Source organism: Lycorma delicatula, chromosome 3 (assembly GCF_047948215.1).
Source record: "Lycorma delicatula isolate Av1 chromosome 3, ASM4794821v1, whole genome shotgun sequence".
Taxonomy (NCBI): Eukaryota; Metazoa; Arthropoda; class Insecta; order Hemiptera; family Fulgoridae; genus Lycorma; species Lycorma delicatula.
In genome coordinates, this window is record NC_134457.1 from 114097303 (window position 1) to 114117903 (window position 20601).

General features: G+C 30.7%; 1 protein-coding gene across 1 annotated transcript in view; it reads right to left on the reverse strand.

Annotated features, from left to right (window-relative positions):
• The window catches only part of Mcr (macroglobulin complement-related), a 202568-nt gene that overhangs the window by 90476 nt on the left and 91491 nt on the right, over nucleotides 1-20601 (reverse strand). Inside the window, exon 2 of the mRNA XM_075360413.1 lies at nucleotides 4189-4377. Within this exon, the coding sequence (XP_075216528.1) occupies nucleotides 4189-4377 (189 nt within the window). The remainder of the gene's footprint in view (nucleotides 1-4188; nucleotides 4378-20601) is intronic.

The window sequence follows — 20601 nt, forward strand, 5'->3', positions numbered from 1 at the left end:
GTATACTTTATTTCAATAACTGTCTTCAAGTATTTTATCAGTTCAGTCAAAAATATATGAACAGCAATAATATCACGGCACAGACAATCACTGACCATGCAAATTCTAGATTCTGAAGCTCATTATTATTGTAATAAACCTTGAAGGATGCAGTGTAGCTTGGCTGTTTTCCCTATGGAATCCATGTACAGCAGCTTGCACAACAAACCAATAGTTTTCAACAAAATCCATCAGGATAATGGTATGATTATCATTTAAATTTTCCTTCAGTTGTTTTAAACATGACTGATGTTTTCAAACAAAATGGTAGCTAGTCAGGCTAAAAACCTCTAAGGAAAGCTCTTCAATAAAATTTTCCATAGTCACCTGTTATGCCTCTGTCTGGATGAATCCACTGCTTATTTTCTATTCGTTCCTCCAAATCATAATCTTTAAGCTCATCTAATAAATTAAACTCCAATCCAGTCTTCCCAGGACATTACATTGTTCACAATATTGTAGCATGCAATTCTTAGATTCTAAGTTGCAGACAGCAGTCTTCTCAATCAATACCTTGTGGTCATCCTTAATGGATATTGCAGCTACCATGAACTTAACATTTTGATGAATGGTAGAAATACAAACTGAATGTGTGCTAGCAGCACCAACTATAATCCACCATATTGGCCTACGTTCACAAAATTTTGAGAAGCAAATTTCTCAGCTATAATATGTGAATTAAGCTATGAATATCTCTTAAATTCCACAGAAGTAGATGTTTCTGCATGTAGACATTTTCACCATTGATCCTAACTGAAACAAAATCTTTCTTTCCTGGACAGAATCAGGAAAATTCATCATCTTCAAAAACTTTGAGGACTCATTGTCTAACATCGTAACTTCAAATTTGAGCTTCCTGACCTGTTTCACCATTCGCATTGAAACCAGGAATTCATCAGTTGTTTTCTCAATACTCCAGCTAGCTACTGGATGTCAATGTCAAAATCTGAACTTGCTGTGGGTGAGCTGAGATCAAAAGTTTGGCTTTGAGCTCTTCAATCAGGATATCCTGATCTTTATATCCTTGACACTGCTTACTCTTTAATGTTTGCATTACACTAGTAACAGTCAAACCAGCAGCAACTGCTGCTGTAGTAGCAATAGTTGTTTACACCATTGCGTAAAGTTGCGTTATTTCCTATGAATTCAAAGTTAGGGTTGGGTCTTGTTGTTTGTTACAGGCTTGGTAAATTTATTACTATGTTCCATATTGGGCTTGTCATATTTGTATCTGTTTGATTATATTTGTTTGATACCTGGCGCCAGTCAGACGGGCGATTCTGTCATCATTAGTGACCGCGTGTTTCATATCTTGCATTATTTATCGCCTTTTTCACATACCCTTTTTTCTTCCGTTCCCATACTAAACAGACACACATCTCTTGTTATTTACACACACTCTCTCCTATCCACTGCCTAGGCTTGGTTTCCCCCTCTTTTCGTTCACGCCATCTTTTCGACAGAGTAGATCAGACATTCACCATGTACAGTCGACTGTGACTTTTCTCTCACAAACTTTGTGATAATATTTTCATCGCATTCATACCCTCATAAACGTTGTGGTATTTCTCTGTTGAAATATTCTCTAGCTCTACTCGTCAGTGTCTTGTAACTTCACTGATCTCTATGTTTTGTTTTGCCTCGTTTCTTTGTTAAGTTATTCTTCAAATTCACTATATTACGTATCTGTGGAAAGTGTTTCAATCACTACAAACTGCCAATTCTATCGACGCCGAATCTTCTTGAGCTGCTGATTACATTTTCATCGATGCAGAATCTCTCCAAACTCTTTGCTACATATTGGAGACGCCACATCCTGCTAAACCTCTAAACCACGTCTCACCCCTGTATTCCTGATAGATACACCACTGCAGGCTACGCCCAGGATTACTGTATGTATTCATTTACCTTCATTCACAACAATAGTATCTTGTACTCTTCTTACCTTCTGCTTCAGGTAGCCTTTTGAATTCTTTTTGCTGACATATTTAAGCTTCAAAGGAGAGATTCCAAGTGGTGACAATGAGGCATCCATTCTTCCAGAAGCTTTTAATCGGTCAGCAGAATCAATATCAATAGGCCACAATCCTTTTCTGGCTTTGTGTTACTCTTTTCCAAATGAATTACAGCAGTCCTTCTGTAGGAATTTAAACTTCATCAGCAAAACAGCTTTATGATAGCAACATATGTCAGCATCTTCATTAAAGCTAATTCCAAATCGCTGCTGTAAAAGTTCTTTATCCATTGCAGATAGTTCTTTCACAGGCAACAAAAAAGCTTTTCTATAATTAAACATGAAAGACTTGTGACATTCAGAGCATCAGGCTTGTCAAAGTGGCAAGGGTCAAGAACTTCACTTATTTAAAAAAAATTCAAAACAGTTGTAGATACATACAATTCAAAACAGTAAATATCACAAATGATTACATAAGGTATTCAATAACAACTATGCTAATTCACAAAACGATGAAGTTTACATATCCTATTTTTAAAATAAAGAACATCTGGAATGTTCTAGAAGAAATGTAATTTCCAGAATATTCCAGAAATTTCTAAAATGTTTTCGAGAATGGAGTTTTCCAGAACATTCTAGAAAATGGATTTTTTTTAATCTGCCTAGTAAATTCTACAGCAGTCCAAAATGTTTTGTAACACTGCACATTTTCTTCAAGATATTGTAAATTTTAGAACATTCTTTAAAAAATCTAATAACATTCTGAAGCACTGAATTTTTTCCACCTTCAGCTGTTTTAATTAACTAGAAATGTGCACAGATTAAAAATCTGTCGCATGCAAAAGATTAATTATCTTCGAAAAGCTTTCTTACCTACTATAATTGGTCAAAAAACAAAATACATGGATTATTTTGTTTAAAAGCTGCCCTTTCCATCTATTATACTCATAAAACTAACAGAATCTGATAAGGTATACCTGAGATTAAGCCTTAAAAGATGGGCCAAAAATCATGATAAAAAAGTTTTGACCAAATTTGGTGATGGATTTCTCCTGACATAAGATTCCGATTGCTTTGAAATTGCAGGATCCTACACATAATTATTCCCTTTTTCAAATTGCAAAGTCTCATTCCGATTAAAGAATTAGATAAGGAATATATAAGCTCAAACTTTGACTTCTAAAAGGTTGCAACAAATTTTTGGCTGAATTTCAGCTGTTATATCTGAAAACCTGGTTCCAAAAGAAACTTGTGACTAAACATATTCAGATATAGAAAAAAAAGTTAATCAACTGTACCAAAATTTGAATCTGTATCTTTATTATTGCCGTCAAAATTGTTAGTCAAAGATAACAATTTTTACATGTGTCCACAACCTAAGTAAGGACACCTTTTTCAAGAAGCAAAAAAAAAAAATCAGCTTCTGCAGATAAAGAGCTGCAATTTGGTAAAATGGCATTTCAGATCATGGGAAACCACCATCAAAAATTTGAAGATATTTGGAGATGGTCAACTGGAGATGATTCTCAGAACTGAACCAGATGATATGGAATGACCCAACAATTGATTAGGATCAATTTTTTTTTAAATCCATTTATTAAATAGAGGGAAGAAAATAACTCTAAAACTTCAGTCACTAAATTTACACTTATGAAAGTTTTAAACAACAGTTGAAGGTTTGAAATTAAAAGAACATTAAAATTGTAATTGCTTACTTAACTAAATGTTCTTTCTAAATAAAATAACTGAAAAAAAGAGTAGTAAAGTTAATATATTTACAGAAATTTTTTATCAAATATCGGTAATGGATGTTTATACCAAAGATAAACCAAGCTAGAAAATCAAAAATGAAGAAAGTAATAATCTACAACATATTTTTAGCGAGAAAAGCAAGAAGAAAAATATTACCTTTCTTTAAATTCAACCTTTAAATTGGCACTTTCATGAACACAGAAATGTTATGAAGCAGATATTTGAAGTAAAAAAAGGTTTCTGTTAATAATAAAGATCCTGACTCAATTAAGAGTCATTCTTTTTAACGCAGCATCATAAAAAATTTTAATGAAGGGATAATTTACTTTAATTTTTGAATGAATTTTGAGTCTTAAAAAAAATAGATTTTGGGTAGTAAGATCGAATTAAACTTCAGTTTTATGTATAACTACAAACATTATAATTACACAAAAACTACTTACGCTTCTCTAATGATGACATTATTATCAAAAATTGATGACCTCCAATCATTATTGACTGAGTTTGGATTCCACCTATTAGTCTGGCCGCTATTGGGACGAGGTGTGGCACTATCCGGATCAAAGGAAACATCTTGAGGTGATGTGCACTTCATACTTAACAGACTAATTAAGACACATGTACACCACCATCTGTAACAAATATAATTATATATAAACATAAAATAGTTCATGATAAGACAAAATGATAATATTAATGTACATAAAAAATTTTATGTCAAAATTATTTCTATGCTGTAACAAAAGTTTGCTCAAGTTTGATGTTTATTACATTATCCCTTGTTATAACTTCCTTTCTCATTCTACCAAATACATTAACATCCAAGCCTGGTAGAATTTGTGGCTTAAAAGATACCTTAAATTTTTTTAACAGTAAACTAATTATAAAATTTTAATGTTACTATAACTCTACAATATATTTTCCACTACTTACACAGCTACCACACGGTAAGTAAAATACAAATAAAAATGTAATACTGAACCAATAAAAGAGTTTCCAATTCAATCCATGTATATTTTTATCCAGTTTAAACCTTACTTAACAAATGCACAAATTTTTATGATTGGTTTTCTACCAGAAAAATTAACCAGAAGATATTTCAAATGAAACACTACACAAAATATATGTAGCCGATGTTAGATATACTTTTATTATTAATACTTTTAATGTTTAGCACAACTTAGTAACATTCAAAATACTTTCAACGGAAAAAATAAGAAAAAAAAATGTAACCCATTTTTCATGAAGGCAGCATTTTTTTATACACGAACTTTTTAAATAAAATTTAAAGTAAGATTTAAAACGAGTTAAAAAATGCTTCTTTCAATTTTGTTTCATATTTAGAATTCTTGAATTCAGAGCCAAATTATGGTTCATTAATTTATATTTTATCTGATTCAGTCATCAACAATTTAAAGAATCAAAAAAGTGAAAATCATTTTTTTTTTAACTTTTAGTGTGTTTAATTTTTTTGAAGTTGATTTAATTTTTTTTTAAAGTTTAATAATTTTTAAATTTTAGATGCACAGCATTTAATCATATTAACATACCTATATATATATATTATATATATATATATATGAATATATATTAAAACCCTTCAAAAATGTAAACTCGACTGGGAAGAATTAAAAAAAAATAAAGAAAGAAAGATACTTGCAGAAAAATGGATTGAAAAGAACAATTTCCACAGGATAAATTATTTAAAAGAAAAAGGCAAAATTCCCAGGGAAGGGTAATCCATAAATTGAAAAATAGCTCAGTATAAAAAAGTATCATATCTAAAAAAGATGTAAATAAAAGAAATTACAAAAAATAAATCATGTAGGGATATAAGGAAAAAATAGTAATATAGGTAAAAGGAAAAAATATGAACAAGTTATGAGCAAGCCAATCCAATTTTTCATAATACACCATACTTCTGTATACGGTAGAAAAACAATGAGATATATTACAACTACATTTTTTTCTCTGTAATTCACAGTAAAAAAAAAAATTATAATCTAAAAAGTGGTATCATGAAAACAGATGTTTCTTTAATTCAGCAACCACTATAAAAGATCGTTTAATATGATTGGATTACACTGGAATATTTACAGTAAAACAAATTGTTCTGGATGTAGGATGTAGGGAGTATGCTGAAATGAAACGACTAGCACCAGATAGGGAATCTTGAAGAGCTACATCAAACCTGTCAAATGACTGAAGACAAAAATAAGAAATATTTACATAATGCATTTTTTCTTCACTGTCCACTATAGTTATAAGAAGTAAAATCAAGTTAATAGTACAGAACCTACATCAACTGTTCGTTCTTCTAATAAGCTTTCTGAAAAAATTTGATTTAAAAGTAGATAATTTAACTTCATACATGTGATAATTAATTGCAAGTTAAGTCTTTATGAAGGGTAAATAAACATTTAAAAAAGACCGATTGATGTTTAAAAACTAAATCGCTTTTAACAGACTGGCTTTCGAATATTGGGTTGAATGGATTGGCATTTAATTTGAAATAGTATATAAAAAATTAATGAAAAAAAAAAGGCAATATTAGTAAACCAATTCATTCTTTCACTTCAATGCTTTCTTTCTTTCTTTTTCTGTTTAGCCTTGGGGAATTACTGTTCAGGTATTACTTCAGAAAATGAATGAGGATGATATCTATGAGTGTAAATGAAGTGTAGTCTTGTATAGTCTCAAGTTCGACCATTCCTGAAATGTGTGATCAATTGAAACCCAACTACCAAAGAACACCAGTATTCATAATCTAGTATTCAAATACGTATAAAAGTAACTGCAACTTTACTAGGACTTGAACACTGGAACTCTTGACTTCCAAATCAGCTGATTTTGAGAAGACATGTTCACCACTAGACCAACCCAGTGGGTTTTTCACTTTAATCCTGGCACAAGATTTCATCACTCTTCAGAGTGCTTTGGTGTATACTCGTAACTGATGATAATGTCAGGTAGCCTACAACTTCACAGTTATGGGAAACATTGATTTAACGATCATACTATTGTTGTGACCTATGAATAGCTGATATATAAAAAAGTAATAAAATTATTTATAAAAAAGGTATACCGATCAACATCAGTTAAGCTAGGAATTTGTGTAACAGTACAATTGAAATACTTTTGCTTTTTTCGCAGATAAGGTTTTAAAATCCTTCAAAAATCTTCCACAAAATAACACATTCAATAAGAAACCTTCAAAGAATAAGACTTCAACTTGTTGCAATTATTTATTTATTTTTCTAAATTTTATATAAATGTAAACTAATTACTCGTACATTACTCAAATTATGACCACAGACATGATCCTACTTTACCTAAGAAGTTGATTTAAATGAAGTGACAGAAGAAAAACTAGATCCCTTGCTAGGAATAGAATCCAAGACCAACAATTTTTTTACCTTCAGGTCTATCGTTAGGTATTGCTTCAGAGGATGAGGTGAATGATTTGTAGCATGTGTGAAAATTACACGCCTGACCGGGATTCGAACCCACGATCTCACGATAAAAGGCCGAGACCAACCGATTTAGAAACCAACACCCTAACCCTACCAATCACTACTCAACCGACCTGAGAAAAAAACGTACTCATCTCTGTACGAGAATGGTAAATTCAGCAATTCACCAGGAATTTTATAATCCTGATTAAACTTTGGCATTTTTTCGTTACTTTTTATCTCCGATAAGAATAAATAGAAAAAAGTTCCTTTTTTTTATCGGACCACAGATCAACGCCATCAAGTATCAGGTACTTTATTAGATTTAAATCATGAAATTTTAATCTAACTAAAAGCAAAACTCTAGAGAACACGATACGAAACTCTAAGGAGTACGGAATTAATAAGGTAGTCCCACGTTGACCGATCTCTCTTACCGAATAATGCTTTCAAATATTCTAAATTAATAAAATTTATATTTAATAATCCTTTTTAATCTTAAAATAAATCATTAATTAAGCCGATTCTGAAGATCTACCTGCTGATTAGCTATCTTTTAAACATTATATATTATACCTATCAAATCAAGTTTGACCTCACCTATGTAGTAAGTTTCACCTATGTAAACTGTGTGTACTAAAATAAGATCGTCTAAAATTTCATAACATCTTCCTCAGACACAAATGCAAAGTCTACACAAAAATGAGTCCGGAGATAGATATTAGTTTCCTATCTGTTTCTGTGTTTTAAGTAGACATCTACCTCTCAGAAACGAATTGAATTATTTCAATAACATTTAGTAAACGAGTTTAAACCAACATTACTAAACAAATATGTATTAAATATAAATTGTTATAATTTTGTTAATTTCAAAATGAGAGCAATATTAATGAATTTATTATTTATGATTTACTTATGATTTTATGATTTATTATTTTATGATTTTAGGGAAATCTTTTATCAATTAAAGATTTTTAGGACATTATCGTGAATATAACACCTTTCTTTGTTTAAATAGTTATCAAACAATCAAATAACGACAAAAATTGTTAACGTCTATTTAACGCTCAAATTCCACAACGTAAAATAATTCCATCTTGAGTGACGATTTGACACCACTATTCGTTTCGAGTAAGTGAAGACATTACTCCTTTTTATTTATTTTTCTTAATAAATACATGACATGCAATTTTGGTTCGAATCCCGATCAGAGTTAATATTTTTCACGCATTACAAATTACTTTACTGTACTCCAAAGTACAAGCTTCAAACTGTTGAACTAATCGTTAATCATTAAATTATAATCTACTATTATTATGACCAACGTGTTGCACTACTAGTATCATACTTCATTCAATGTTTAATAATGGCAAAAAAAAAATTACTTCTTCATTCTAATAATTTCCATCATAACAGGTTTTTTTTGGTATTTTTTTATACAAAGAGCTGTTACTTTGTAGCTAATAAAGCATAACTTAATTACAATATCGCGACATATGATTTAGCAATTAATTAACATGATGATGTCATTTTGAAGTATGAAAACGTACGCATCCAAATTTAGTTACATCGATGAGAACGCCGGTTTACAGAGTCGGATTAATTATTTTAAGACTTCAATCCGTTTTTTAGGTATAAATTTTTGTTTAAAAAATAGAAACTGACATATAAAAGAAAACCTAAGCTTTGTATTTACGTTTAAATAGACTTTTTTTATAAGGTACTAAGCAAGGAACACGAAACCGAAATATCGAATGAACTCCTTTTTTATCGACAATATTTTCCTACTATCAGAAAAAAGATAATTTTTATTAAATTCTGTTTAACTGTAGAAACTGTGAATGATTGTAAAGTCCTGATAAACAAATAATTAAATAAATTAAGAGGAAAAAACTAATAACTATAATCTGAGTATTTGTACAGACTGAAATTTGAATAAGAACATCAGTACAATGACGAACTCCTAGCGTCTGAATAGACAGTATGCCAGGCGTCATAAGTTTGATGCCCCGAGACAAATACGAACACTACGGCCTCATGTAGTAGAATATCTATTTAAAAACATGGCGTGCTGAAATGAATCGTATCGTCTTAGTTGTTACCTTAACTACTAATCAATGACAATAAACTTCGTGTAAGAAGGCCTTAAAGTTGCACCCCTTGTGTAAATTTGATAATCCTTTACGTTTTCTTAGTGGAAATGACACTAATTTTTGGTAATAATGTAAAAATACAAAAAATGAAGTAATAAAATAGTAATTGCAAAATACGAATACTACCCCTAAAAATGTATAGCATGAAAAAGAAAAGACAGATCTAGCAGCTAACCCACCGGGTTGGTCTAGTGGTTAACGCGTCTTCCCAAATCAGCTGATTTGGAAGTCGAGAGTTACAGCGTTCAAGTCCTAGTAAAGCCAGATATTTTTACATGGATTTGAATACTAGATCGTGGATACCGGTGTTCTTTTGGTGGTTGGGTTTCAATTAACCACACATCTCAGGATTGGTCGAACTGAGAATGTACAAGACTAACACTTCATTTACACTCATATCATCCTCATTCATCCTCTGAAGAATTATCTAAACGGTAGTTACCGGAGGCTAAACAGGAAAAAGAAAAAAAAAGATCTAGCAGCTAAATATTATGAATTTAAAAAGAAAAAATTAAAGTTAAAAGATGAGCGCCAACTAAATCGATGAATTAACTGCTCTCTATAAAATAGTCATATAAAATATTTATATAATTAATTACATAAATAATAGTTTAAAAAAGATTCATGTTACAAGAAATATATAATTAAAGCCGAACTGTCAAAAGTACGGGGCGTATTTAACGAGTTCTAGAATCGCTTATCAACCGTTACCCAAAGCGTATGGGATAAAATATATAGGATATAGTTATCAAGTAGTCCTGTAATAATCGGTAATTTTCAATAGAATAAGCCGATTTAATTTCATAGGGGTGGAGCCATCACCTATACCAATAGTAGGGTAAAAGCATACGAACAATACCACAATAGGACATTTGTTGTCTCGTTTCTGCAAACGGCGACTAAAATAGAGAAAGCGACTGAAAAGGGATAGAAAACGAGCGCGTTCTTCTTTGTTACAACACAGTCAGAATTCCGGCTATTGTTACTTTTAACAGCGGGAAGAAATCAGCACGTTCAGAATAAAAACGAGGGAATCGGTAAACGAGATCAAAAACGGAACGGAAGACTCGCATAAATTATGCTTAAAAGCGAGATAAAACGAGATCCAGGAACAGAATAAGGAAGCAAAAACGTAAATTAACATTATCTAATGCAAATATTTAGATAGTATAAATCAAAATGTTTGATAATATATCTAAAATGTTAAGCATATATCTACAACGAATTAATTTAAACACAGAAAATCCCAATTTTATTCCCTGATAGTTGACAAAAAATGTAAACAATTTCAGACTCGTTTAGATCCTTTTCCCTTAAAACTGTTTTAGACACGTAATCATAAGTTCAACTGTTACTTCATGCCTATTTACAAACTGAGCTACGCAGAAAATATTTATGGAGAGATCCGTACATACTCGTTTACTTCATACGTCTGTAATATTCTCAAAGAAATAACTCACCATACTTTTTGAGAATGTTCTAATTAGCGAACAATAATTATCAGTTATCATTTTTTACAAGAATCGTTATTTTCAAATTTATTAATATAATAAAATAAATAAAAATTCCCGAAAATAGGTCTTCTAGCTTTGGCAACACAGCCGGAACAATCATGTTTAAAATTAAACTAAACCCATGCCTTTGATTAAAAAGTAATATTCAAATTTCGTAAATCGATTAACTGAATTTTTGTAGAATTATTCAATCATAAATTTTTACATTTGTGTTTAGGATGCATTTCAATTAATATTAATAAAAAACAAATCAGTGAACTTAGTTAGAGCAAAGTTACTGTGCTACCTGTAATGAAAAATTATTCAAATTAACACAAATAAGCACGTATTACTTCCTTGTACGAAGTAAAGGAAGTATTGTGATCACGAAAAATTTCGGTTTTCAGACATCAACGGAAGTATCCATTTTGACTTTCTTTTTCCTGTGTAGCCTCCGGTAACTACCGTTCAGATAATACTTCAGAGGATGAATGAGGATGATATGTATGAGTGCAAATGAAGTGTAGTCTTGCACATTCTCAGTTCGACCATTTCTGAGATGTGGTTAATTTCTGATGTGTGGTTAATTGAAACCCAACCACCAAAGAACACCGATATCCACGATCTAGTATTCAAGTCCGCGTAAAAATAACTGGCTTTACTAGGACTTGAACGCTGGAACTCTCGACTTCCAAATCAGCTGATTTGGGAAGACGTGTTCACCACTAGACCAACCCGGTGGGTTGAATCCATTTTGACTAGTTTCGGTGTGACATCTGTACGTACGTATGTCGCATAACTCAAAAACGATTAACCTAGGAATTTGGACTGTTGTAACATCCAGTTGTGCACCTCCTTTTTTGATTGCAATCAACTGGGCCAAAAAAAGCCCAAAATCCAAAGGATTTGGATTTTGAACTTTTTCTTAACCGTAGCAGTAAGCTCTCACTGAAAGCTTTTCAAAGATATACCATAAGTGGTACTTATTTTCATTAGTTCCAGAGTTGCAGCCAAATAAAATTTTAATTAATGAAATATTTGGATCTTACAAGAGGAACACGCATCGGTTCAAATCCGACTTCATCTCCTTTTTTTTAAATTTAAATATATTGATTTATTAACAATTACTAACAACCGATTGTAAAAAAGTTTTACAATAAACAATAATTCAATAATAACAATTTAAAAAAAGTATGAAAAAATATCTTAAGTTATTAATAAAATAAAATTTTATGTACTTTTCATTTTAAAAAAACGTGTATATGTAATTTAATAGAGGTACTAGGAAGTCATGTGGTGTCCACATCACATTTTTTTTATTAAGTTGCTAAAGTACTCGGTACATTAGGCCCTAATTTAACATTGCAGTCAGGCCGAGAAAAACAGCTGGATTAACCGACAGATATTTAATCGAAACAGGAAAATAATTCGTTATTGGAAGTACCAAATATAACTTATACTGCTTCTACTGTAATGTCTACCGTGCAAACCGATAATATAAAATTGCAACTAGTGAACTTAATTGAAATTTACAGTTTTTAATACTTTATTATTTTACACTATTAATTCAAACTGATATTCACATGTTAAAGTTAGGTAAGAGAATAATATTAAAAAAGAAATGAAAAAAATTGTCTTTTACAGATATATAAAAATAATTTTGCAGAGTTTGTTGTTCTTTTACAGGCTTTCTTAATAAGGGTCACAGAAAAATATAAAACCCTTTCTGCTTTAATATCATCCTCGATTTAGTGTCTTCTGATGAAATGCGAGTGGCAACAAAAAAGAAAAATCTGCAGGTCGCAGGTACCTTTTTGTTCAATTTAATACTTTCTTCAAATATATGTAATTTTGTTTATCTTCTTTCTTCGTGGTGGCTCTTGTGAATTTTAATTTTCTAATTCCTTGACATCTGAAGTTTGATCTTCAATTACTTCGAAAAATTCTAACAAAGCCACTTAGCCATATCAAGATCTTATCCACGCTAGAAACAATATTTTCTGGAAAACTTAAGCCAGGACAAACTACGTTATTACAAACCACTTGGACTTTAATTGAAGTACGATTATCAATTATCAATTTCACTCCGGTCGGAAACTAATTGAATAGTTTGTATTACGTCGTATTCTTCCAAATAATACACAATTCCAGAGATGAGCGAGGTTTTCTTTAACTGCTTTAATTTCTGTAGGCCAAATAAATTTTGCTGCATCGCAAGTTTAAGCCTGACAACGCAAAATTAAATCAATAATCTCCTGTTTTCACCTGAATAAAAACGCTTTCATCTTCAAAAGAATTCTGGGCGGGATGGTGAGTTCACTGCTTACAGGAGCATTGAACTTCATTGACTGATGTTTGTTTCATAAAGCGGTTTTTCCTTACCTTTTTCTTCATTCTTGAGCACTACTTCCCGGATTTCAGTTCCGTATATTTAAGTGTAACCCTGTTAGATTCAAGATGAGAATGACGAGACCTGCAAAGCCGGTAAAGTAATCCTTGTGTGATCTGGTAGAACTCCCAGTGAATAGATTCAAAATCTCACAGGCGGCCCAAAATTTCCAAGGTATTATCCTAATACTTTAAAATACAAATGTGATTATCAATTTATGCATATTATAACGAAATTATGTAAAAGAAGGAAACTTTAAGGACAGCTTATGTAATTTATTTTAAAATCTTATAAACCTTCAAATCTATCCCAAAAATAAAATCTTACTAATAAAATCCTATAAATCTATAAATTTTATTAAGTATAAAATCTTATCAATGGATTCTTGAAAATTTAAACTCGAAATAAAATAAATTTAAGCAATATTTAGACTTTAACAATTTTTAAAGACTTAAAATGTGACATAATTCTAACAAAAGCATATAAAAAGATATTACTAATTTTAAAGAACTAGGAAAAACCGTCGCATTTCAGAAATGTTTATAGCCAAATTTCAAAATGTTTATAAACTGTAAAAATGAATAGGTATGAGAAACATGTAAGAAAAAAAATTAAACTGAAAAATTCTTTTTATGTTACGGAATTAAAATTTAATCACAAAAAAATGTTTCTCTACAACAGCTAAAAGTTGTAATTTTCATAAATGTATTTTTTTTTGTATTTTTATGAGAAATATTTAAACATGATAAAAAACAAAGCTACTTAATATTAATGACAAAGCTCATTATATAATGCGGTAAAATGACATTCAGTTACTGTAACAATGCACTGTACCACAAGTACGTCTACAACCACCGTAGTTTACATTATATCAAGTTATATTATACAGTACATAAACATAACATTTGTAGGCCCACAACTGACACTGAAGCTGTACTCTGTATTGCTAGAACCCATACTAAAACAGAATCAAGGACAAACACGATATTAACAAATAGACTATTATTACTTTCTACACAATTCACTTTTCCGTTTAATTTTGAATATAAGAAAACAATTTAAGGTTTCGAACTAATTAAAACTAATAAAAAATAGGACTGCATTGTGTATGAAACCTTATCAATATCAATCGACAGAATATTATTTATTAAATGTGGATAATTCAAGAAATTTTTAATAATTTCTCTTTAAATTTATATGCAAAATAATAATAGGGGCGATACATCGACATGAATGAAGGATAAAAAAACTAAATTAAGACATAAATTACACTTTACGTTTATGAAGTTTAACACAGAAGGGGAAGGAAGATATATATATGTATAAATACATATACAGATCACGTGTTCAAAGAGATAAAGGAACAGGCAGAATCGATGTATGCTTTAAGACCACTGAAATGAAAAAGCCCCGACAAACGAGTGCGACTCGTATTACAAAGCATTTTATCATCATTGCTTTTTATACTCTCCCTTCAATTAAAAAAAAAAAACAACAAAAAGGTTCAGCCTATATTGATCCACGTGTAGAAATACCTCGGAGATGATAAATTAAAATTAAAATATCCAAAATTAAAAAATACATTAATAAAAATATAATGGTACATATAAAATCAACTCCATTTATTTGATGAAAGTTTCATGAAAATTGTTGATTCAGCCGTTCTTGAGAAAATCTAAACTAGGAACCTCTTTTTAAGTACGAACATATGCCTAGATCCAAGCAGCCAAGTAGGAATGAATCCTACAGTAGCGAGGGAAATCTGACGAGTTTCTGATAATATCAGCGTTTTTTTTACCCAGCAATGACTTAGATATAACGTATGAGACTGAGGATTTCCTCAGCCGACTGAGGATTTCTTGGGTGCAGTCCTCGTTTTTCGCTTCAAGATTTAACTCTTGAATTATTTAATCTTAGGGACAACGAGTGTCCCAAAGGAAAACCGTCGCCTCTCCAACTTAGTTTGGAATTTTGTAGTAACAAGCTGGACATAAACTGTTCAACCACATCTCCATAGGTGGAATAAGGCCACTGTAACATCTGGTACAGCTGAATCCGTAAAAATTGAACAGACATTTACGCTACGTGAATACGAAACATACCAATCCATAATAATTTGGAAATAGATTAATATTTTTGTTACATTAAGCTTACAGGTTATTCGGTGAAGGCTGCACGCATGGTCTCAAAAACCTTTTCTGATCGGAAAGAAAGCACCTTTCTTCTTTGCATTACTTTGGCCAATACCGAAACGTTTTGAGTTTAAGTAATAGAATTAATTTACTGATTAAATGAAGAAAATAAGTAAAAAATCCGGAAAAACGTTCAACCATCGAAAAATATTTTAAACTTAAGTTATTCAATCTTACAAAGTTTAATAAGTAACTCCTACGTTTCAATTTATTACTTTCATTATGAATGATGAATGGATTAGCGTTTGGGATTAATGCATTAAAGACACACTTATAAATACGTAGAGAACAATATTTTTTTTAAAATCAGATATAAATAACAATCCCCTGAATATTTTTGTATCGCTTAATAACGAGTGTAAATAATATATTTAAAAGTAAATCTTAACGCTAACTTAATACAACAGAAAAATAAAACAATAGAAGTTTGTAGATTGTAGAGAATTACTTTGACATCAGAACGTGATTACTCACAATTTAAAATTTAAAAATGATTTCAATGGAAATAATACAGAGGTCTCTATTTTTCTCCCATTTTAAAAAGTAGTTAATAAAGATTCGTGTTCTAATGTATCCTATTATCAGTGAGTCGAGAGTGGCTCAAAGGATTACCGCTTCCTTGTACACGAGATAAGACAATTCAAGGCCTGATCGAATCAGAGATATTTTAAGGGAAGTTAATCCTCCACACTGTTTCCTGGTCACCATTCTTTGTTGCATTTAATAAACAAGGCATCCTGTCCTCGCAATTCAGAGATGTAAAAAACTAAAGGTACACTTACTTTACAAATATGAAAGGCAACTGCGCACAACCCTGAGACATGGATCTCCATCATCAGAAATTTCCAACATGAATTTATTGTTATTTGTAGTTTGTATTACTTTTTCCTTCAAAAATTTAGAAATTTTAATAAGTGTCTATAACTTTTCTGGAGTTAACTTGGTAATTCGTGTCGTGGAAGTTTGTCATGTTAATACAGCCATAAAAAGAACTTTGACAATAAATTTAAAGTAATATATACGAATCGCAAGGTAAAATTATCTTACTTGACAAAAATGATTAAGAATTCATTATATTCGCGTAAAAATATTACAAAAACATTACACGTAACAGTAATAAGTAAATAAGAAATCTGCCGCGCGCAGAATTATTATCATAAACCATTCCCTTAAGAGTCCACGCTGGATAACATGTTATTCCGCTTATAGCTCCTGCAGTTAAATGACTGAAGAGGGTAAACAATTCTCGTAACTAGCTGAATGTGTCTATTCTGGGCAAGTCTGTAACTAAAATGGGTCGTTGGAGAAACATGTCCCCCCATACAAACGGTAGTATGCGTGTTTAGAAACACCATCACAGAATTGTATTCACTTTTCTGTACCATTCAACGATTTCTAAATTATAAAAAAAGTACTTCTTATATAATAGTTTACAAATACGAAGGTATTACAGAACAAAATAGATACTAATAATAATAAATGTAGAAAAAATACAAAGAGGTTATTTTAAACATTTTTCATTTGTAACGCTTTTAATTCTATTTATAATATTTTCGGATGTGAATATTAAAACATCCGGTTGGCAAAGAACTGACAGTTTCAATCTGGCATATAGTTTTTACTAACTATTACATAAGTTAATGAAAGAAATTAAAAAAGTGTGTATGTATGTGCGCACGTATATTACACCCTTATTAACACGCGCGCGTATATATATATATATATATATAAAATATTAGTTAATATTATTTACCCAAAAATCAAAAATTACAAATGAAATTTTTTTTATTTAAAGTTGTCCATAACTTATAAAATTAACCGTAATTACAGAGTGTTAGATTGATAAAAGAGTAGATTGTTTATTGGCTTTTCTACTATGCTTAAATGTTTTCCGTCCAAAAGTATTTGAGTAAACATGGATAGCTACAAATTTTCATTTTATTACAGAAATACTTTTTTTATATTTTATAAAGACAATAATAAAACAACTGTCTTATATCTAATTAAACATTAATTATATTTGCCAAATTAATTGGTTTCAAGTAATGTGATTAGTCATTACAATAAATTCCTTCCGTTGTTCAGTCATCGCATTCTTGAAAAAAAAAGATTAATTATAAATTATAGATTGTAAAATGAAAACTTCACATTTACTACGCATACAATTTTTTTTTTTTTTTACTTGCCTATAATTTTTAAGCATACAAAAACATTAATGTGATAAAACCAGAACAACACAATTTTTAATTTTTTTCTTATTTAATTTGACGGATTTTTCTGCAAAAATTGTGTCATTTAAAACTACGGCTTCTGAAGATATATAAAATATCAAAAAAATATTTTGATGTAATGAGATCGAGTAGTAATCATCTATTAGAACAAAGACAACCAATCAGTTCACACTTTCTTAAACATGAGACTGTAGGGAATATGTAACAATAATTGTCATGGAAATCCTTAAACAATGTGAAATTGTTCAATGTGAAAATTCTAAGTCAATTAAAAATTGACTTAATTTAATTAAACTCTAACTGTTTAATAAACAACTACAATATAACATATATTAACATTATATGATTATAACTAAATAAGCAAGAGTTTTAAAAAAAATAATTATTGACAGAAAATAATTAAGTTATTAATCTATTTTTGTTGTAACTATAAACAGTAATTATTACAACCTAATAGTAATCTAACCTATTATAGTAGTAATATTGAAGTTATTAATTTATCTAATCCCTGTGTCACGAAATGATGCACAGATATAAATATGAATTCAGCAAGTATGAATAAGATCTCAGTAGTTACGCTGTAAGCAATCAGTTATCAGGCGCTGTGGCATGTATATGATAAGTAATTAAAAATGTTTTAAGTCTTTGTTACTGACGTTTAATAACGATAAAATCATTTATAATGCTTCACACAATTATTCAGTTCAGTGAAAGAAAGTATTTCAGTCTGTGTTATCGTATTACTCCATAAGGTACGCTACAGTTTTATAATTCATTTTTATAACGGTTTTATTCAATGTTATTTTCATTAAATTTAATTACCGTAAGTTTTTGTGCCAATCGGATTTAACGAGTGATTCTGTCGTAAAACACAAACCGGGAAAACCCTTTAGTAGCTCCGAAAAAAAAATAATCAGCAACTTATAACCTTAAAACAAGATAAACCTGAAACTGCAGTCGCAGACATGGGTCGGAAAGCAAGAAGTGCAACAGGCGTTAGTGAAAGAACAATTTTTAATATAACAAAGAAGCACAAAATTGATGGTAAACAAGATAAAAGACGGTAAACAAGATGGCAGCTCTAAAAAAGACTCGAAAGCGTGTGAAAACGATTGAAAAGTTAATCGAATTTAGTAAATCCGCAACCAGAAAAAAATTTCATTCGTTTTATTTCAATACCGAGCTTCCAAAATTGAACAAAATATTAAATGCCGTGAATACAGATTCTGAACACCCGAATTCTTCTACATTACATCCTGTTTTAAAATAAATGAATTTTAGTTTCTGACGATTTCTTAAAGTTGGATTAATTGTTCATGTCTAGAAAAAATAATTCTTTACCGATTGAGCGCGAAAAGAGAAGAGAGCAAGAAAATTTATAATCTAGATTAAACTTTGCTTAATGCGGGACATGTACGGGAAAAGGTGTGGGTGAATTAAGAAATAGAGACAACAAAGGACGCTTTTATGAAAGTGTGTTAACTGGGCTAAAAACCCCAGCTGTAAAAAGTAAACGATTAATAGCAACGCACGTAGGAAGTGAAAATGGGGTTTTGAACGGTGGTTTATGGGTATAAAAATCCAGATCTTCCCAAGAGTATCACGATGAAATGAATGAAGATAATTTATGCAATGATTTTAAAAAAATTGTCGAAATTGTTGCAGAAGGATCCGTCATATTAATGGATCATGCGCCGTAACATTGCCTGAAAATTGGAAAAATTCCAAACGCTTCGACCCGAAAGTCAGAAATTGCCGAATGGTTAAAATGGAAGAAATTCGCGTACACCGTAAACATGTTAAAAGTAAAACTTATAGATTAGTAAAATCAGTTAAACAAAAATATATTCATTATAAAGTAGATGAAATGGCAAAATTAAAAAATTGTGTCGTGTTGTGCCTTCCTCCATACAACTGCAATTTTTGCCCAACAGAATTTATATGGACAGTAGTCACAGGCTACATTAGGAGTAATAGCATATTTAAGTAAAGCGATATAAAATAAATTATTGATAAAATGTATTAACAAAGTAGATGCAAATGCTTGGAAAAATTAGTCAACATGTAATAAAAGAAGTAAAAAACAAGGGAAGCAGACAGTTTGTGTGAAAATATTATTGAAGAGTTTTAAATTTGGGAATCGATGACAATAGTTCAACAGACAACAGCCTATTGTTGTCTGTACAACAATAGGCTATTGTACAGCCTACTGTATGTAGGCTGTACATACAGTACAGCCTACATACAGTAGGCTGTATGTATGCTGCCTACTAAGCCAACTAAAGTCAAGAAGGTTGTAGTTAAAGAGGCGGGTTCCGTCCCGGTACCAGCGCCTGCGTCTATTAGGGCGGAGTTGAAACGCTACTCCAAGATACTTAAAGGCAAGCGGGAGGCCAGCTTAGCCCGTAAGCAGGCAAAAGCAATCTTCCTAGTCAGAAAGGAGAGCTCCACAAAAACAATTAAAGAATTAGAAGAATTTCAGAATGCCCTTCAGAGTAAGAGGTCAAATTAGAAAATTAGGAACATAAAGAATACTAGAAAAGGTCTGGTTGCCGTAGAGAATAATAAAGAAACAAGTCATTTCAGAATCTGTCGATGATATTCAATTAGAAGACTTGGCGGAAAGATTTTTTCTGGCTTTCATGAAAGCCAGAGAAAATCTCTAAGATAAACAAGATGAATATTGAGATTAGTGTTTCTCGACACATAACAGAATACCGGCCGAACCAACCATAATGAAATGAATTATTTCCGAAGTTCTCACAAGATTTTACAATCATTTGTTATTGATGTATTCATACACTAATAAAAGATTATTAATAATTTACAAATTACTAACAGCGTTGACGCAGGAACGTTTCTAATCTGTATGATTGAAGGAATGACGTTTTTTGATTTTTAGAGTGCATATTAAGGAAAATATGAATTACGAAATAGGAAGAACTG